The 22,384-nt window shown below is 37.6% G+C and overlaps 1 protein-coding gene across 2 annotated transcripts in view; it reads right to left on the bottom strand.

The window, feature by feature from the left end:
* SLC25A40 (solute carrier family 25 member 40) overlaps positions 1 to 22,384 on the bottom strand; it is a 54,557-nt gene that overhangs the window by 4,154 nt on the left and 28,019 nt on the right. For both annotated transcript variants that reach the window (XM_057549888.1, XM_007170306.2), the window contains 6 exons: positions 13,321 to 13,388; positions 10,812 to 10,936; positions 9,968 to 10,141; positions 5,054 to 5,163; positions 2,472 to 2,553; positions 98 to 178 (listed from right to left, as the gene is read on the bottom strand). In XM_057549888.1, coding sequence (XP_057405871.1) covers positions 98 to 178; positions 2,472 to 2,553; positions 5,054 to 5,163; positions 9,968 to 10,141; positions 10,812 to 10,936; positions 13,321 to 13,388 — 640 coding nt within the window. The remainder of the gene's footprint in view (positions 1 to 97; positions 179 to 2,471; positions 2,554 to 5,053; positions 5,164 to 9,967; positions 10,142 to 10,811; positions 10,937 to 13,320; positions 13,389 to 22,384) is intronic.

Here is a 22,384-nt window from a genome sequence, read left to right as displayed (position 1 = left end):
CAATAATTTCCTGCTGAAAGGTAATTTAGGAAGGTGATAGATTTAAAGGTAAAAGTAATCATTTTAGTCAATGATTTGATAAAGGAAATATTTTTACCTGTAAATAATCCGGAAAATCCATTCTTCGCAACAATGTTCTTCATTATAGCCCATGTTGACATTTGCAAAGGCATAGAAACTAAGTGTTAAAGAAATGATGCTATTGTAAGTAAGTTACCACTTAATTTCTAATACAGATAAAACACATAAAACAGTGTTTATGGCCTTTGTGGTATATCATTTCACTATAGTAAGAACAGATCTGTTTACCTAAAGAGCTATTTTAAATCTTATTTTTAATAGTTGGATTCATTAAAAAGAAAAAATCATAAAGTCAATAAGTTTTAAGGTACATAGGACCAGATGCAATCAAGGAGGAATATACAGAAGACTTCTTCTGAATTGATGATGTTTGTTTTTTAAGCTTGGTGGTATGTATATCCTTTGTACTTTTTTCCACATCTTAAAAATCTTTCATAATGAAAAATTTTAAAGATGTACAGAAATCTTCATGGGGTTCCCAAAGCCAAAGTAAAGCCCTGATAACCATTTTTCATGAATTTTTATTGCATACATTAAAAAAAATTTTTCCCCCCAAAAAGAGGTTTTGAGGACAATAGCTCCTTCCTCCCTAGTGAGGTCCTGCTTTATTAAAACCTTTCTGAATACTAGATGTACCAGTCTTGAAATAAATTAAAGCAGTGCTGTCTCCTCCAAAGGGAAGATTTTTCCTGTAACTAACAGTAACATCTCACTTATTTGCAATTACTCAAATATCTGGAACACAGTAAAAACTAATTTATATATCTTTTGAAAACAGCAAAAATAGATGTTACTGAAGTTCAAACATAAACCTCATGAACGAGCTGTTCATACATAAAGTTTGCTTACCTTCATTTTACACAACGATTACAAGCATCTGGCGTAGCCCCCAGACTACTAGATGCAATAGGTGAAAAAAGTCTGCCAAGAAGTAGGCATACTACCATGTGAAGACTGTGAAGCTGAAGATGTCAAAGTCGTGGTTTGAGACCACGGGATGATGGGCAAACACTCCTAAGTTATCCTCACTAGCTTCTGAGAGCTGCATTATGAAACTCTACAGTAATCAATGTGTACAATGATGACGACGCGCAGTCATTAAGAAAGACTAAAGTACGTATTATTAAGTATGCCTAGGAAAAAAGGGAAAAATTGGAGAAAGATAGCTTTCAAAACAGCTTTTTAGAATTTGCCACTTAATGAAGAGGGGCTCATTATCTCAAAATTTCTTTTATGTAAAATATCAGATTCTCTGCCTATGAAGATAAATGAGGCCTTGTGATTTACTTAAGAAGCTAACCTATCTATATAAATAGTGTAAGTATAAATATACTAATTACATACACATTTTAAAACCAAGAACAAAATATTTATGACTGGAATTTAACTTTCTAAAAAAAGTCAATGACAAAATCTTTACAAGTTGGTAACTTATACTTCATGTTTAAATTATTTCATTTAAATTCTGGAAGCAACTGGTAAAAGAAAGGAGGCCAAGTAGCTGGGTATTTCTAATCTTATAGAACTCTCAAGTCCCAGACTTCTATTTTAATAGCAGGGTGAAATTAATGTAAAAGAGAAAGAACAGAAAGAGTTATCAACTGGAGGTAAGCCACTGCAGAGCTCTAACAGAACCTCGAAAGTATCTCCTGCCTAAAGATCCACCATCAGAAGAGCTAATCCTACAGGTGATAAGCAACTTCTTATAGTGTAAGGAAACACTGTGATTATTAAATATTTCAAGCATAGACAACAGTAAAATAAACACTCATCTACTGACCATCCAAATTTATCAAATCCTAACAATTGTATGTTTCAGGAACAATCGAAGCCCCATTTCCAGTGGGCTTGCTATACTTTCTATAATAACGACAGAATGGATCTAGTAGAAGCAACTAAGAGTACGCTTTTGTTCTAGAAGAAATTATAGGTTACAAAGAAGTAGATGGGATAGTAGGCAGAAAAAAACACATCAAAAGAAGGGAAGCTAAAAAATAAACAACAACAACAAAACGTGTATGCATACTAATGAAACAAGATGCACTAAGAAAAAAGGTTTCCCAGTAATGCCTATCCTTCACCCTGGTTTGCCTACATTTATTTGAAAGACTACTTACATAATTTAATCTTCTATATAGCAGGTATGAGACTTAACTCATGGCAGGCAAAATACATAGTCTTTAAGATTTCTTAAATTTTTTGTTTAGGTTTAGAGTATTTTTTTCTGGGTATTCCATTCTAACAGTGTATTAGTTTGAGTTAGATAAAGAGTAAGGTAACAAAGGAAAAAAAAATCTTGTTTTCCCTATTTTAGATATTCCTAACTTAGTATCTGGAAAGAAAAAATTTTTCATGGCATCTTAAAAATGTTGTAAATTAATTAAACTTACTTTTCCGACTTTCATATATCCAAAGTTGTGTCTGCTTTTGTGTTTTCACCACATCAAATGGCAAAGTTACAACAGCTGCAAACTAACAAAAAGTAAAACTGATTAATTTAAATCTATTTTTAAATTTTTCCTAAAGTATTTTAATATTCTGATTAGCACATTACTTAATAAGGATAGTAATAAAAATCATAACTAGGACATTAGTTAATAAGGATAGTAATAAAAATCATAACTAAACTGAAACATAAAATGAAACCAGAGGTATTTAAAAGAAGCTCTATTAAAGAAAATAGATATATGTCTTATGTATTCCTCCCAAAATTCAGGAGTAAGTAAACAGTCTCAGAAAAGTTCCCCTGTTTTCCTGAGGTCACACAACTATTAGTGGCAGAGTCAGAATTCCAACCAGACCTCTTTGACTCTGAAACCAGTATTCACATTTTCTAATGCTCCTGTGTGTTCCATTATTCCTTTACTACATATGAAGGTATAATATTTTAATGTGGAAATTCTCAAGTATCTAGTAAGCACTTAAAATTTTCCAACAAATGTTTTTGAAATAAATATTATTAAAAATTAAATTTAAATAAAGAAAATGTACTTTTAGTTCTATATACCTTTTCTTTATAGGTTTCAACATATTTATCAAATGTAGCTCACAGATCACATTTTTTAAAAACTTACCTCAAAATGAATCAATTTAACAATTATTTTCATAATGCCCTAATTAAGTAATGAAGGTTTTTTGAAAGAATAAATTCCCTGAGGAATGTCTCATAATATTTGATACAACAATCATACAAAGTAAAACCTGGTCTCTATTTTTTGCTTCCCAACTCACATTTGGCCAATATGCTCATAAAATACCCTTTAAAATCATTTACATTTATTTCACCTGTCAATGTTAAAAGATTTAAGTTCTTGAAATCAGTTTCAAAGATCTCAGGTAAGATAAAATCAATTGTTGCGTCTCCATGTCCACAATCTAACACATACAGTTGTCCCTTAGTATCCGGGGCATCTTGGTTACAGATCCCCAGATCTGCAGATGCTCAAATCCCTTCTATAAAGTGGCGCAGTAGCGTCGGCCCTCCATGTCTGCGGTTCTACATCCGTGGATTCAACAATCAGGAATCGAACTGGTTGACTCTGCAGATGCAGAACCTCTGGATAGGGAGGGCCGATGGGAGTATCAAAGGTAGCAACAATGTGGTATGAGCCTGACACCTTCTAAAATGATATGGTTTAGGCTATTTTGTTTTCTGACAGAAAACCTGGACATTGTCCCACTGATGTGCTTTTTCTGCTGTTATTTGATAACAGTCAAAAGGCAGCAATATTTTCTAAATCATTAAAATTTTTTAAAATAAGTTTTCTGTGTTAGGCAGAAGTAGTAAAATAGAGAACGTTCCTTCATATTACTGGAAAGCTGGAACAACAGCCTATAGCCATTATTCAATGGCTATAGGATATATAGCCATTTTTTTTTAAAGATATAAAGCATTAAGTACAGAATTGGTTCTACAATTCCAACTGTTATGAATCTCTAAATATAAATAGTACTTGTTTTTCTTCATTCGTGCTGGATTAAGATATAAATAAAATACAATTAAGTTACTTTTAATCACCTCACAAATAAGAAAGATAATGAAAAGATTTTGCTGGTATTCTAACTACTTAAATTGCTAAAAAGAACTGCTCTTTTACCTCAATAGTTTTATACCCCACTAGGCTTAATTTGACAGATCTCAGACCCGGGAATATTCACGTCTAAATTTTGAACACGATCTCAGGGGCTTCCTTAGCCTAGGTTTTCTGACACAGTTACTCCAGTACTTTTCTGCAGGTCTCCATGACCTCACTATGCTCCTTCACTCTTGTTTTCATTTGGTTCCAATATGTCAGCACATCACTCTGTGTCATCACAAATTCACTTTCTAAGTATGTGGGTATAAGAAAGCTCTTTGTGGCCAAGATCATGGTGATAAGAATCTGCATAAAGGAAGTCCACTACACAACTTTTCATTATGTGGAGGGGTGGCAGAAGGTGAACTCTCTACTACCCAAAAATGGTCACTTGAGATTTCTCCCTTCTGACTATAACTTTTATTAAAATTCTTTTAAGAGGTACTCAGCCAAAATGTTCCCAAAGAAACAGGAATTAGCAGCAAAGGATGAAATTACTTCTATTCAATCCGATTACACATATGAGATGACACTCTATAAAATATTAAATAACCAGATCTACTGGCATTTAATGACCAAATTGCCAAATACCTTGTAAAGAATAAAGTACTATTTAAACTCTTACCATGATCAAAACTGTAATGATCTAACAAATCTAAAAGATTCAGAAAAACATAATGTATTTGTAATATAATAAAAACATATAAAATGCATTTTAAAATATTTAATGGCTAGTAATTTATCTTCAAAATAGGGTAGTAAATACTTATAAAAATTTTAAAGCACTGCAGCCCCAAAGTACTATGTCAGTAGACATGAAATGCTACATAATATTTTGTTTTATTTAGTAAGACAATTATCACTATTGTGGAATATTAACAAAAGAATAAACTTACAGAACCAGATAATGCCCCTGAAGTAAAGTTGATCATAAATGTTGGTTCATATAAACCAGATTTTGCACACAACCACTTCTTTAAAACTTCATAGTTATACCAGTACATTGCTGTAAAAACAGAGAATGAAATGAACACATATTTAGACATGAAATGTGGACTTTAAATAGTTAAGGAATACTGTATGTTAAAGAAAAGAGAATTCTAGTCTTGACACACCTTGCTTTCTGCTTAGACACATACTAGGCGAGATTAAAAAAAAAAATTCTCAATAATATTCTAGTAGTCTTATAAACAAAAAAACTATGCATCAGTAAAAAGTAGGACTTTAATTTCAAAACCTGACAAGGACAGGAGAGGAAAGGAAAAGTACAGTTCCATCTCATTCATGTACACTGATGTAAAAATCCTAAAAAATAATAATCAGCAACTGAAGCCAGACTATCTCATAAACGATCACATGCTATGACTAAACTGAGTTATCTGATGAATGCAAAGGTAGTAAGTGCTTTAGATGCCATATACCACATTAACAGAACTGTATGATCATCTAAAAATGATGGAAAAGCATTTTATAAAATTCTATACACTTTCATTTAAAGCAAACAAATTTCTGGGCTTCCCTGGTGGCGCAGTGGTTGAGAGTCTGCCTGCCAATGCAGGGGACATGGGTTCGAGCTCTGGTCTGGGAGAATCCCACATGCCGCGGAGCGACTGGGCCCGTGAGCCACAACTACTGAGCTTGCGCGTCTGGAGCCTGTGCTCGGCAACAAGAGAGGCCACGATAGTGAGAGGCCCACGCACCGCGATGAAGAGTGGCCCCCGCTCACCGCAACTGGAGAAAGCCCTCGCACAGAAACGAAGAGCCAACACAGCCATAAATAAATAAATTAATAAATTAAAAAAAAAAAAGCAAACAAATTTCTTAGAAACCTAGGAATAAAAGGGAAATTCTCCGACTTGATAAAGGATATGCATCAAGAACTTGTAGCAAAAATTATTAATGGTGAAACAACAGAACTCTTTCCTTTAGAATGAGGAAAATGATAGGGATGCAACACTATCGTTGCTGCTATTCAAAATTGTACTAGGCAGCACAGTAAGCACAGTATTTATAGAAAAAAGCTGTAACTATTAAAATATGAAGAAATAAAGTAGTTACAATTTACATATTATTGTCTACATAGAAAACCTAAAAGATAGGCAAATTAGAATCTTATTATAAGAGTTTACAAGTAGCTGAATATAAGCTAACAGACAAGAATTGACGGTAACACTGCAGCAGCCACAAAGATTTAGACAGCTTTTTTTTTTTTTTTTTTTTTGGCTGCACCGTGAAGCAACCAGGGATTGAACCCACACCCCCTGCACTCGGAGCACAGAGTTTTGTTTTGTTTTTTTAAATTTTATTTATTTATCTATTTATTTATGGCTGTGTTGGGTCTTCGTTTCTGTGCAAGGGCTTTCTCTAGTTGTGGCAAGCGGGGGCCACTCTTCATCGCGGTGCGCGGGCCTCTCACTATCGCGGCCTCTCTTGTTGCGAGGCACAGGCTCCAGACGCGCAGGCTCAGTAATTGTGGCTCACGGGCCTAGCCGCTCTGCGGCATGTGGGGTCTTCCCAGACCAGGGCTCGAACCCGTGTTCCCTGCATTATTAGCAGGCAGATTCTCAACCACTGCGCCACCAGGGAAGCCCTAGACAGCTTTTTTTTAAATAGGTCTTTTAAAATAGGCACTAAAAGTTGTGGGTGAGTGGTACCTATAAATGAATGTTAGAAAAAGAGGTTGTATATGTAACCTTTATAAAGAAAATTCTAAATCTCTACTAAAAGACTTTAAGAGTTATAAAGAAAAAGGATGTTCCTACGGCAAAAAAAAAAAAGGTAACATGAAGATTTTTTTATTATGCACTTTAATTTAGACAGTACTGTACTGTTAGCACAGGGTTAAACAAATTGGCCAGTGAAACACATCCATGCATATATGAAACTTTGATACGACAGGTGACACAACAAATCCCTGCAGCAGGTATGGTTATTCAGTAAGTGATGCCTGGATAACTATCCATACGAGGAGGAAATGAATACTTATTTCAGCCGTAATCCCTAATCAATTATGGATAAATAAATGGCCAATGAAACAGTGTCCAACCTCAGTAATAATCAGGGAAATATAAGTTAAGGTGAGATACCACTTTATATTACTAGGTAAACAAAAATTAAGAACTTTTGGCAATAAAAGTGCTGGTGAGGGTTTGAAATGAAGCAGCAGGAAGCTAGTGGTTGTGATCTGCACAATCACTTTAGAAAAGGGTTTGATATTACCACATAAAATTTAAAACGTGTATATTTACATGAACCAGCAAATCTAAAACTGACGAGATTCTTATACCCATACACGTTAAAAAAATGTTCACAGCATTGTTTGTTTTCTCAGACATAAACACGAGTGAAAACAAAACAGTTACACATGAAAACCAAGAATGAATCTTACATTTTTGAGTAAAATAAGTTATAAACCTCAAAAATAGGCAAAACTTGGGCTTCCCTGGTGGCGCAGTGGTTGAGGGTCTGCCTGCTAATGCAGGGGACACGGGCTCGGGCCCCGGTCTGGGAGGATCCCACATGCCACGGAGTAACTGGGCCTGTGAGCCGCAACTGCTGAGCCTGCGCGTCTGGAGCCTGTGCTCCGCAACAGGAGAGGCCGTGACAGTGAGAGGCCCGCGCACCGCGATGAAGAGTGGCCCCCCGCTCGCCACAACTAGAGAAAGCCCTAGCACAGAAGCGAAGACCCAACACAGCCAAAGATAAATAAATAAATTAATTAATTAAAAAAAAAAATAGGCAAAAGTCAGTAACATTATTTAGCAGTAATACATACATGGTAAAACTACTTTTTAAAAATCAAACAATAAAAATTCAGTGTAGTGGTTACCACTGAGGATGTGACAGTGGAGGTGGACATATGTGGTTTCATGATTATATAAATTCAATATTCTAATTCATATATTGAAGTGGTGACTTAACAGGTTTCCATTTTATTAGTGCACTTCATAATTTATATCTTCATTACTTTTTTTTTCATTACTTTTTATGTATTAAATATAATTTAAAAAATGGAAAAGTATTGGTCTAGGAATCTATAATGTTTCTAAAAAGCGTAACTGAACACAAAACGTTGAAGAAAAATACTAATAGAAAGGGAAAGATGCAGAGATGTGAATGACAGCCCAAGAAAAGGAGTAACTCAAAGGGAAAAAGGAATGTTAATACAAGGGTTCTCAATAATTATTTCTTCCAGGTTTTATTTTTTATTTTTTTAAGATCTTTATTGGAGTATAATTGCTTTACAATGGTGTGTTAGTTTCTGCTGTATAACAAAGTGAATCAGCTATACGTATACATATATCCCCATAACTCCTCCCTCTTGCGTTTCCCTCCCACCCTCCCTATCCCACCCCTCTAGGTGGTCACAAAGCACTGAGCTGATCTCCCTGTGCTATACAGCTGCTTCCCACTAGCTATCTACTTTACATTTGGTAGTGTATATATATATGTCCATGCCACTCTCTCACTTCTTCCCAGCTTCCCCTTCCCCCTCCCCGTGTCCTCAAGTCCACTCTCTACTTCTGCATCTTTATTCCTGTCCTGCCCCTAGGTTCTTCAGAACCATTTTTTTTTTAGATTCCATATATATGTGTTAGCATACGGTATTTGTTTTTCTCTTTCTGACTTACTTCACTCTGTATGACAGACTGTAGGTCCATCCACCTCACTACAAATAACTCAATTTCACTCCTTTTTATGCCTGAGTAATATTCCATTGTATTGTATATATGCACCACATCTTCTTTATCCACTCATATGTCGATGGACACTTAGGTTGCTTCCATGTCCTGGCTATTGTAAATAGTGCTGCAATCTTCCAGGTTTTAAATGGAAACTTCTGAGATTCACGAGAGAAATACTGGGCTGGCCACAGGATTTTCCCATAAGATGTTACCAAAGACCCAAAAGAACTTATTGGCCAACCCAACACTACTGAAGTATGCACATTCTACAAGTTGTTATTTTTGCACTTCTTTTTCATGATTTTTCTCCCTTTGCATAATTCAATGATTAGCACAATCTCGAATCTGATTTATAATAGTCCCTACAGGACACTCAGTGGGGCAGATTTTTATCTTTAATAACTGAAAAAAGTAGGAGTCAATATAATTCACAGGTGGTCTTAAACGTATTTTTATTTTATAAATTTATTTATTTATTTATTTGTTTGTTTGTGGCCGCATTGGGTCTTCGTTGCTGCGCACATGCTTTTCTCTGGTTGTGGCAAGCGGGGGCTACTCTTCGTTGTAGTGTGCGGGCTTCTCACTGTGGTGGCTTCTCTTGTTGCGGCGCGCAGGCTTCAGTAGTTGTGGCACGTGGGCTCAGTAGTTGTGGCTTGCGGGCTATAGAGCACAGGCTCAGTAGTTGAGGCACACGGGCTCAGTCGCTCCGCGGCATGTGGGATCTTCCCGGACCAGGGATCGAACCCATGTCCCCTGCCATTGGCAGGCGGATTCCTAACCACTGCACCACCAGGGAAGTCCCTTAAATGTATTTCATAATATCTTGATTTGTAGTACTTATCTTACTAATTATAACTTAATTTTAAAGGTACTTTGCATTATCTAACTATGAATACACACCAATTAATGTTTTAAAAGAAATTAAACATAAACACAAAGAGAAAAGAAAGCCAGGCTTGAATTAGAAACTGTTCATTCAATAAATACTTATCAAGATCTGAGAGCCCAACACTGAACTAGGAGTGTGTGGTCACTAAAGAAGATAACTTACCTTTAGCCTTAAAGGGTTTAAAATTTACTTGATTTAAAAGTGATATGTAAGGCAAACCTGCAGATAAACCCTACCTGAGAATGGTACATCTCTAAGAACGGTAGGAGCCCAGCCCCTCCAGAGGGAAATCCAGCCATCTTCAGACACTTTCTTGCTGACAAGTTGATGCAGTTCCTCGTAAGAAAACTTCTTAGACTGCATCTTGGTTCTAATCAATTCCAGTGGACTTATTACAGTTACTGCACCAACTAGTACAAACACGCAAATATAACAAAAACAAAGCCATGCATTATGGAAACACACATGCAAAAATTAATATTTCATGCATTTTTGTATTTTAAGCTTTTATTCTGAAATGAAGCAAACCTTAAAATCAAATATCTTATGATACCAACCATACTGGCTCAGATTTTTTTCTTGATAAAGGTATTTCACATACATTACTCTTTCTGGTTTCAACTCTTTCAAGAGCAGTTCCACAACCCTTACACATCAACAAGGACTACTACAAACCTCACTTCCACTGCACAGAGAAAAATGTCCTTCTGTGCAGAGGCAGATTTCCTTATGATTAAACTCTGAATCTCAAAGTCTACAAGGAAAATGATTAAAGACGTTGGCATTAATTTGACAGCTATCTGTTATCATCCTAAAATCTAGAATCTAAAGTCTAAAATCTCAAATCTAAAATCTCTGTCCAAGATTTGACAGGGATAGGCTGATCCCATCTCATTCTGATGGCAATCACCATACAATATGACTTCTAGAGTATAAATATTAACAAATTAGTACAAACTACAATGCAAAATATATCTTTACCAATACTCTGTATTTTAAACAAATTCTCTATGAATGTCAGAATTTTAAAACAAGCGTTAAGCAGAAATCAGAATGAAAATATAGTAATTTATTACTTACCTCTGGCCAGAATTCCAGCAACAATTGGTATGCGGCTTTCATTTTCTCCTAATTTAGATCTCAGAAGAGCAGTTAATTGGTCATAGCAGGTAAAATAAATAACTGTGGCAGGAACTGCCATCACTCTGTTAGAAACACAAAAAGATTTGTACAACATTATCAAAGGCTTAAGCATATTCTTATTGTTAAATATAAGATAAAATCCTTCTATTTTCTATAAGCTGAAAACCACAACAAATCAGCCATGAGATCGATTTTTTTTTTTTTTATTTAAAAAATTATTAGTGTTTAACTTAGTCAACAAAAAGGTGTAAAGTAGGTATCTGCTCTCCAAAGGTTTATATTGTAGTTGAGAAGTTATGTTACAGAGCACCCAGTCAGGTCATAAATAGGAAAAGACAAATGAGGACACCTCTCTTTTTTTTTTTTTTTTTTAAAGAAATTCACGTTCTTTTATTTATTTATTTATGACTGTATTGGGTCTTCCTTTCTGTGCGAGGGCTTTCTCTAGTTGTGGCAAGTGGGGACCACTCTTCATCGCAGTGCGCGGGCCTCTCACCATCACGGCCTCTCTTGTTGTGGAGCACAGGCTCCAGATGTGCAGGCTCAGTAATTGTGGCTCACGGGCCCAGTTGCTCCGTGGCATGTGGGATCTTCCCAGACCAGGGCTCGAACCCGTGTCCCCTGCATTGGCAGGCAGATTCTCAACCACTGCGCCACCAGGGAAGCCCCAAGGACACTTCTCTTATCTCCTTGACTTATTCTGTTTCTGGTCTTCCTTCCCAACTACATTACGATAACATGAAAATCACTAAAGTAAAAAGTACAAGCACAAGTGTAAAATTCTTTTGAACTGTGGACCATATACCATACCTGCTTATAACTGAAAATAAATTACAATTAATGTCGCTGGAATTATATATACTAGAGTACTGAGGAAATTCCAATGACTTACTCTTTCAAATGAAAATATCAAGAGGGAGTTATTAATTAAACACAAAGTTGCAGGTACTGTCATGTCATAAATATTAATGCAACAAAAAACCAGTCTGTTTATGGCCTAACCAAGACATTCACAGACCACACATGGAAATGCCTAATGTTCTACAGTGAAGTGTGACGATGAGAATTTAGGAATAAGACCGACTGCTGCTCTTGGATCTACCGCTAACTTTATAACCTCAGGCACTGTTTAGAATATATGCCTCAAAACTGACTAATCTGCTCTATAAAAAGATAAATTAGAAAGAAACGAGGGCTTCCCTGGTGGCGCAGTGGTTGAGAATCTGCCTGCTAATGCAGGGGACACGGGTTCGAGCCCTGGTCTGGGAAGATCCCACATGCCGCGGAGCGGCTGGGCCCGTGAGCCACAATTACTGAGCATGCGCGTCTGGAGCCTGTGCTCCGCAACAGGAGAGGCCGCGGTAGTGAGAGGCCCGCGCACCGTGATGAAGAGTGGCCCCCGCTTGCCACAACTGGAGAAAGCCCTAGCACAGAAACGAAGACCCAACATAGCAATCAATCAATCAATTAATCAATAAAAAAAAATAAATAAATAAATAAACAAGAGCCTTCTTAACTTTGCCAAAAAAAAAAAAAAAAAAAAGAAAGAAACGAGGCAGAGAAAGTCAAGATATTATGGGATTTTTACATTCAGCCTTACTAGCTTGTCATGTTAATTCATATAATAGCTAGTTAGTAGAGAATTATAATTATCTGGAAAAGGAAAGTATACATAGCACAATACCTCTCATTATTTTAGTAAAATAAACAGTCAAATGAACACTAAATTCTTAATTTCTGAACATGAAAAAAAAAATTATGCTTGTGCATCAAAGTGAACACAGCAGGCCTAGCTGCTCTAATCTATAGCTTCAGGAGGACCTATCTGTCTGCTTGACCTTTGGTCACCCCCAAGGAATTTAGCCCTTGGAATATTCCCTATAACAAGGTTTTTCTGTATGTCTGGAGCACTAAACCAGCTTGTCTAGGTTGATTTGTGCAAATGATGTGATTTTTGGGTAAACATCTGCTTTCTTTTTGGGGTGCTAGGGTTTTGGTAATCACAGCTGGTCACAAACAGAATGTGCCTACGTCATCAGCCCGCAATACAAGCCCTAGACTCAGACTCCAGGGCTGCATGAGACGGAAACACTGCGTGTGCCACTGCAGCTCAGTGCTGGGAGAAGCAGCACACGCTCTGCAGTGTCACACGGGAGGGCTCAGGGTGCCTTTGCCTGGTCGACTCCTGTTGTGTCCTTTCCCCTTACTGATTCTGCTTTGTTTCTTTTGCTGTAATAAACTGCAGACATGAGTATCACTTCTTTAGGTCCTGTGAATCCTTCCAGCAAATCATCAAATGTGTGGACAGCTGTGAGATTCATAAAAAAATACTCTAGAAAATGAAAAAGCACTAATATTAAAAATGCATGATGTTGTCCAACGAGGCTGATTATAAGGCAAAATAACAACCATCATTTAGTAAGAAAAATATTAAATTTCAACTTACAAGGTAGGAGGAAGGCCACTCCACAGGGACTTAATTCCCTCATTTCGAATGATTTTCAAAAAGGCATCCTAAAATTATAATAGAAAGAAGTGGTCAAAATATATACCTGAACCTTATATACAAAAAAGTTTATGGTGATAATTGATTGGTAATTTGCTTCTTTCAAGCATTTATTTCTAAAATAAAAGCTTCACAGTTTTATGTATGCCCATTCTTTAAAAAAAATAAAAGGAATTTTTCTCAACTTTCAAACACAAGTAAAGTATTTCTGGATGATACTTCCTGCTTACAGAATAAAATCTATATTACTCAGCTTGGGATTGTTCTACTTAGGGCTTAGAAGCAATGTTTTTCAAAGATTATTATAAAAAGGAAGTGGACAAATGGCAGAGATCAACTCTCCTGTCCAATTATGAAATCTGAGAAAATATTATTTAAACCCAATATCTGAAATCTCTGGAGAAGAACCAAAAGCAAGTAGAAACTATAGGGAAGCTTACTGTTGAAAGACAAAGTGCAATGAGTGAGATTTGCAAATTTACAGCTTTTTGCCTATGGGAGTTGCAAGGAAAAGCACATTTACTTGCTTGAGATGGCAAATATCAGAGTTCAGGCTGGGACTAATCAGAAAGTTACAAGGGAAATCCTAGGAAAAAAGGCTGCAGAGGACGTAAGCCTCCAAATTTAGAGACAAAATCAGCCACAGAACGTGGCTCACCACTAAATTATGCAACACCAGGAGAAGAAAAGAGAGTTCTGGCAAAAACAAACAAAATACCCCCAGCAACTAAAGGCTGGGTAGAAATTTCAGCTGCAGCCCACCACAATGGTACCTGAGTGTGAAGGCTGAATCCAGCCAAAGTTAACTGCCCTCTAGAACAGAACCGACTCTTTAGAAGAATATAAAAGAATCCACAGTCTTTACAAAGCATTCTTCATAATGTTCAGTACCCAATCAAAATTCATTAGACATAAAAAGAAACAAGAAAATGTGCCCATACTCAAAGAAAAAGTAGTCAACAGAAACCAACACTGAGATGATTAAGATGATGCAATCAGCAGAAAAGCACTCCAAAGCACCTATTATAAACATGTTCAAGAATTTAAAAGATGATGTATGCATAATGAATGGACAAATTTGCAATTTCAGCAAGGAAATAGTTACTATAAAAAAACTGCCAAATGAAAATCCTAAACCTGAAACGAAAAATTCACTAAGTGGGCTTAACAGCAGAAAGGAGACCTCAAGGAGTCACTGGAGTTGAAGACAGAACTTATTAAATCTGAAGAAGGAAGAGAAAAAGAATGAAAAAAAATGGGAATTTCCTGGCAGTCCAGTGGTTAGGACTCTGTGTTTTCACTGCCAAGGGCCCAGTTCAATCCCTGATCAGGGAACTATGATCCAGCAACCTGTGCGGTGTGGCCAAAAAAAGAGAATGAAGAAAAATTATCAGAGGCTGAGAGCCCTGAGGGGAAATATCAACACAGGTTTATGTGGAGTCATAGAGGAAAGGAAACAGAACAGGAAATTACCTGACGAAATGATGACCAAAATCTTCCCCAAATTAGTGAGAGATACCAGAGCCCAAAATCTCAAAAAAATCCCAACTGAATAAAAACAAACAGGGACTTCCCTGCTGGCGCAGTGGTTAAGAATCCACCTGCCAATGCTGAGGACACGGGTTCGATCCCTGGTCCGGGAAGATCCCACATGCCACGGAGCAACTAAGCCCGTGCACCACAACTACTGAGCCCACATGCCATAACTACTGAAGCCCATGTACCTAGAACACGTGCTCCACAACAAGAAGCCACCGCAATGAGAAGCCTGCGCAGCACAACAAAGAGTACCCCCTGCTCGCTGCAACTAGAGAAAGCCCACACGCAGCAACGAAGACCTAACACAGCCAAAAATAAATAAATTTAAAAATAAATAAATTTTTTAAAAATGCTGTGAATTCAGAACACGATAAGAAAAATTATTTAAAAAACCAAACCAAAACAAACAAACAAAAAACAAAAGAAAGGGCTTCCCTGGTGGCGCAGTGGTTGAGAATCTGCTTGCTAATGTAGGGGACACGGGTTCAAGCCCTGGTCTGGGAAGATCCCACATGCCGCGGAGCAACTAGGCCCGTGAGCCACAACTACTGAGCCTGCGCGACTGGAGCCTGTGCTCCGCAACAAGAGAGGCCGCGACAGTGAGAGCCCCGCGCACCGCAATGAAGAGTGGCCCCCGCTTGCCACAACTAGAGAAAGCCCTCGCACAGAAACGAAGACCCAACACACCCAAAAAATAAATAAATAAATAAATTTATTAAAATAAAATAAAATAAAAGATTATTATAGGACTATTTTTAAAAAAAAAAAACAAAAGAAAAATGACAAAATACATATAGGGAAAGGATGATAAATGAAGACTAACTTCTCATCAGACACATGAAAGGCCAAAAGACAATGTAATGACATATTTAAGGTACTGAAAAAAAACTAAGCCAGAATTCTATATGCTGCCAAACACACTTCAAAAATGCTTTATAAGGACATTTCTGTAAGAACAAAAACTTAGAGACTACACTGCCAAAATACCTTCACTAAAGAAATGCTGTAAAAAGTTCTTCAGGATAAAGGGTCATAATGGCACATTGCAACTACAATCTTCAGAAAGGCAGGAAGTACAAAAGAAATGCTAAGTAAGTGGTTACATGTAAAATATGTATTTCTCTCTTTTCTCTTTTTAACTATTTAAAAGACATAAGACTATTTAAATAAAAAATTCTAATTGTGAATTGTGGAATTTGTAAGGTAACAAGATGGACTATCAATGAAGCAATAGCACAAAGGAAGAGGAGGGAGTAAAGGATGTCAAGACTGTAATGGGTCTGAGATTTCACTCTACTTGCTAGTTAACAAGTCAGCCTGCCACGGTATCATGAGAGACGGTAAAGACAAAACTCTCTGGGGTGAGACATAAAGTTTATTACTTGCGGCAGTAGCAGCAGCCAGAGAATCAGCATTTTGATGCCTGTTTCCTGAGCCCCAATTTCCACAGGGCAATGTGAAGAAGGCTAGATGACACCCAAACACACAGTGGGACTGCATTACAGGAAAGGAAATCTGACCTTAGGGAATCCAAATCCTTTCTAATAGGAAGTAAGGATGCCATCCCCTTGCTCTAGAGGGAAGCACTGTATCTTCCAAGGTTATTCACTCTACAAACATCCTTGAAAAGATGGTCAGGATCAAAGGGCAGCCAATGCCATGCTCACAAGATATGAAGAAATGTGAAACACTTTTGAAGAACTGTCTCCCTAGAAATGGGAATAGAGAAATCAATGTAATATTATTAAAATTCAAATAATCCAAAAAAAGGCAAGAAAGGAGGGAAAAAGGGAGCAGTTAGGGGAAAAGAAAACCATACAGAGATAGTAGATTAACACCCAACCACATGAAAAATTACATTAAAGGACTAAATTTCCCAATTAAAAGCCACTATATCAACAGGCCTCCTGTAAAACAACAGAAGATCCCAGCTAAAAGAACTGCAAAAGTCTCAGATCCTATCTGAGGAGACTCTAGGGTAAAAGAACAAGGCACAACTATATCACTGTCTTGGAGTAAAAGAATGGAAAAAGAGGCCATATAAACACTAATATGAGAAAGCTGAAAGGTGGCTATATTACATACAGATAAAAGACTTCAAAATAATGAACATTACTGGTGATAAAGAGATTTCATTATAATAAAAACGTATCAGAAAACATATCAAGTGAATGTTCCTAATGAGAGGTTCAAAACCCACGAAGCAAACCTGACAGAACTAAAAAAACAAAACAGACAAATCCTCAATCATAACTAAAGTTTATTACATCCTCTATCAGAGAATAATTTTAAAAATCTGTAAGAATTCAGAAGATCTAGAAGCATCAGCCACCCTGACCTAATGGTTTAGAGAACACTATACCCAACAACTGCAGAATACAGGTTTTAAAGTGCGCTAAAAATAGTCACCGAGACAGATCATACATAGGGCCATTACACAAGACTCAATAAATTTCAAAAATCTGAAAACTTACAGAGTATGTTCCTTCGACCACATTGGAATTAAATTAGAAATCAGGAACAATAAGATATCTAGAAAAAAATCCAATTATTGGGAAATTGAATATTAGACTTCTAAATAATACATGGCAAAAAAAATTACAAAGGAAATTAGAAAATATTTCAACTGATTGATAATGGAAACAACACCAAAATTTGTGGAACACATCTAATTTAGTGCTTTGAAGGAAATTTATGGCTTTAAATGCTGAGTTGAGAAAAAAAGTCAATAATCCATGTTTCCACCCAAGAAAGTAGAAGACAATGACCAAAATGAATCCAAAGAAGAATTCTGATTTCTGGTCCCATATGTAAAGAGCTTGTAAGTCGTCACTTCCGTCCTCACAACAAAAAACCTGAACAAACTGAAAAATCAACAACTCCTCTTAGACTGATCAGAGAATTGAGGTCACAGGTCAAACTGCTGCCTTGAACATTGGAGAGACAGACAGACAGATACAGAGACTCACTTACAGCTTACTAGAATAGAAGCCCAAAGTCAGAACCAGGACCAATAGGAAAACTTTAAACTATAATTGACAGATTGCTCAGTGTAGACTAACTCAAGAATCAAAAACTCTGAGGGGGCTACTGTAGGAGGGTCCTTATGCTTTCATGACTTTCAGTTCCATGAGCCCTACCATGTTCTCACTGTTAGGATCAGAAAAAAATCCCCTCCTGTTTCCAGCAGGGTAAGGGGAAAAATAACCATTTTTGAAATATGCCCAAATCTCTATTCTCCTTAAAATCTTACACTCAAGGGAAACTATTTTACTATCTGAGGGGTCTCCAGGAAAACCCAAAGACAACAGGCAAGACAAAAACTAGGACAGTAGAGGAAATTTTAGTCTCTGACAACACAGCTAAAACAAGAAGTAAACATAGCCTAATGTCTAGCCAGATAAACTTAAAGCTCACATTAAAGGTCTATCTACCTCAGTCTTTTAACCAAATACATCATGTCCAGCTTTCAACGAAAAGAATTACAAACCATGCTAAAAGGCAAAAAATATAGTCTGAAGAAACAAACCAAGCATCAGAACCAGATTCAGATATGGCAGAGATCTTGGAAGGATCAGACTGGGGATTTTTAAATAACAATGATGAACATGCTAAGGGTTCTTACAGTGGTATCAGAGAAGGAGTAGTGGAGAGTCAGGACTTTTACCATCACCTGACAGTAATGAGACTACCCCCCACCAGTGGCAGTGGAAATCGCAAGGGGAGTCAGAAATTCCACTCCCACTGTCTTAGTCTGTTGAGGCTGCTTAACAAAACACCACAGACTGGATAGCTTATGAACAACATAAATTGATTTCTCACAGTTCTCAAGGCTGGAAGTCCAAGATCAGGGTGCTGGCAAGGTCAAATGAGGGTCCTCTTCTGGATCTCAGACTTCTCACTGTGTCCTCACAAGGCAGAAGGGGCAAGGGAGCTCTCTGGGGTCTCTTTACTAAGGGCATTAATCTCATGAGGTCTCTGCCCTCATGGCCTAATCAACTCCCAAAGGCTCCACCTCCTAAAACAACTGCATCAGGCATAAGGATTTCAGCATATGAATTTGCGGGGGACACAAACATTCAGACCATACTGTCCAACAGCAAAGAGCCCTCCCCCACATTCTATGTGTCAGTGGAGGCTGAGTGAGGAACCTGGACTTCCAGTTCTGCCCAGACATAACAGGGTGGCACCCCTCTTCCTCTGAGTTAACAGTGTCAAAAAGGCCAATTAAATAGAATGTTTAAATGAGATTCAGAGTTGCATAACATAATACTCAAAATTTCCTGGTTTCAGTAAAAAAAAAAAAAAATCACTTGTCATTTTAAGAAGCAGGAAGAGGGAATTCCCTGGCGGTCCAGCGGTTAGGACTTGGCACTCTCACTGCCAGGGGCCCGGGTTTGATCCCTGGTCGGGGAACTAAGATCCCGCAAGCCGCACAGCGTGGCAAATAAATAAATAAGCAGGAAGATGTCAGACTGAATGAAAAAAGACAATAAATAGATACCAACACTGAGACTGACAGAAATTAGAATTATCTGACAAAGATTTTAAAACAGTCAACATATGAATCATTGAATGATCACTTACAAACATGTCTGAAACTAATGAAAAATGAGAAAGCATCAGCAAAGGAATATATACACAAAAACCTATAAATCAAAATGGGATCTTACAACTGGTACCGCAGAAATACAGAGGATCATAATAGATTACTATGAACAACTATATGCCAGTAAAATGGATGACCAAGAAAAAAATGGAAAAACTCCTAAATGTACACTCTCCAAACAATGAACCAGAAAGAAATAGAAAATACAAACAGATGAAATGCCAGTAATGAAACTGAATCAGTAATTTAAAAACTCCCAACAAACAAAAGTCCAGGACCAGATGGCTTCACAGGTAAATTCTACCAAACACTTAGAGAAAAGTTAACACCTATCCTTCCAAAACTATTCCAAAAAATTGCACAGGAAGGAACACTTCTGAACTCATTCTATGAGGCCAGCATTGCCCTGACACCAAAACCAGACAAAGATATCACACCAAAAAAGAAAATGACAGGCCAATATCACTGATGACATAGATGCAAAAATCCTCAATAAAGTATGAGAAAACCGAATTCAACAATATGATAAGCAATGATCAAAAGGGATCATACACCAGGATCAAGTGGGATTTATCCCAGGGATGCGAGGATGGTTCAATATCCATAAATCAATCAATGATACACCACAATAACAAACTGAAGAATAAAATCCATATGATCATCTCAACAGATGCAGAAAAAGCTTCTGAAAAAACTCAACATTCATGCATGATAAAAACTCTCAACAAAGTGGGTATATGGTTATAGAGGGAACATACCTCAACATAATAAAAGCCATATACAACAAGCCCACAGCTAGCATCATACTCAACAGTTAAAAGCTGAAACCATTTCCTCTAAAATCAGGAACAAGACAAGGATGCCCACTCTCACTACTTTTATTCACTATAGTTTATTCAACATAGTTTTGGAAGTCCTAGCCACAGCAGTCAAAGAAGAGAAAAATAAAAGGAATCCAAACTGGAAAGGAAGAAGTTAAAACTGTCACTGTTTGCAGATGACATGATACTATACATAGTAAATCCTAAAGATGCTAGCAGAAAAATACTAGAGTTCCTCAATGAATTTGGTAAAATTGCAAGATACTAAATTAATATACAGAAATCTGTTGCATTTCTATACACTAACAACAAGCTATCAGAAAGGGAAATTAAGGAAATAATCCCATTCACAATCACATCAAAAAGGATAAAATATCTAGGAATAAATCTAAGGAGGTAAAATACTGAACTCAGAAAATTATAAGAAATTGTAGATGACACAAACAGATGTTCTTGGATTGGAAGAATTAATACTGTTGGGACTTCTCTGGTGGCGCAGTGGTTAACAATCCACCTGCCAACGCAGGGGACACGGGTTCGATCCCTGGACCAGAAAGATCCCACATGCCGCGGAGCAACTAAGCCCATTCGCCACAACTACTGAGCCTGCGCTCTAGAGCCCATGAGCCACAACTACTGAAGCCCGCGCACCTAGAGCCCATGCTCCACAACAAAGAGAAGCCACCGCAATGAGAAGCCTGCACACTGCAATGAAGAGTAGCCTCCGCTCACCGCAACTAGAGAAAAAGCCCGTGCACAGCAACAAAGACCCAATGCAGCCCAAAATAAAAAATAAAATAAATTTAAAAAAAAAAGAATTGGGCTTCCCTGGTGGCGCAGTGGTTGAGAATCTGCCTGCTAATGCAGGGGACACGGGTTCGAGCCCTGGTCTGGGAGGATCCCACATGCCGCGGAGCGGCTGGGCCCGTGAGCCACAATTGCTGAGCCTGCGCGTCTGGAGCCTGTGCCCCGCGACGGGAGGGGCCGCGATAGAGAAAGGCCCGCGCACCGCGATGAAGAGCGGTCCCCGCACCGCGATGAAGAGTGGCCCCCGCTTGCCGCAACTGGAGAAAGCCCTCGCACGAACCGAAGACCCAACACAGCCAAAAATAAATAAATAAATAAATAAAATCAAGTAAAACTTAAAAAAAAAAAAAAAAAAAAAAGAATTAATACTGTTAAAATGATCATACTACCGAAGGCAATCTACAGATTCAATGCAATACCTATCAAAATACCAAGGGCATTTTCCACAGAACTAGAACAAATAATTCTAAAATTTGTATGGAAACACAAAAGACCCTGAATCATCAAAACAATCTTGAGAAAGAACAACAAAGCTGGAGGTATCATTGTCCCTGATTCCAAACATATTATAAGGCTACAGTAATCAAAACAATATGGTACTGGCACAAAAACAGACACATAGATCAATGGAATAGAATAGAGAGCCCAGGAATGAACCCACACTTATATGGGCAATTAATCTATAATAAAGGAGGCAAGAATATACAATGGGGAAAAGACAGCCTCTTCAATAAACAGTGTTGGGAAAACTGGACAGCTACATGCAAAAGAATCAAACTGGACTACTCTCACACCATGAACAAAAAAAAATTCAAGGACTTCCCTGGTGATACAGTGGTTAAGAATCCGCCTGCCAATGCAGGGGACATGGGTTCAATCCCTGCTCCAGGAAGATCCCACATGCCACGGAGCAACAAAGCCCATGCACCACAACTACTGAGCCTGTGCTCTAGAGCCCGAGCCACAACTACTAAGCCTGCATGCCACAACTACTGAAACCCATACGCCTAGAGCCCGTGCTCCACAATAAGAGAAGCCACTGCAATGAGAAATGAGAAGCCCATGCACCACAACGAAGAGGAGCCCCCGCTCGCTGCAACTAGAGAAAGCCCACATGCAGCAACGAAGACTCAACGCAGCTAAAAATAAATTAATTAATTAAAAAGAAAAATTCAAAATGGATTAAAGACTTAAACTTAAGACCTGAAGCCAAAAAACTTAATAGAAA

The sequence above is a fragment of the Balaenoptera acutorostrata genome, chromosome 7 (assembly GCF_949987535.1).
Source record: "Balaenoptera acutorostrata chromosome 7, mBalAcu1.1, whole genome shotgun sequence".
Classification (NCBI taxonomy): domain Eukaryota; kingdom Metazoa; phylum Chordata; class Mammalia; order Artiodactyla; family Balaenopteridae; genus Balaenoptera; species Balaenoptera acutorostrata.
This window is presented reverse-complemented; position numbering and strand designations above follow the sequence as displayed.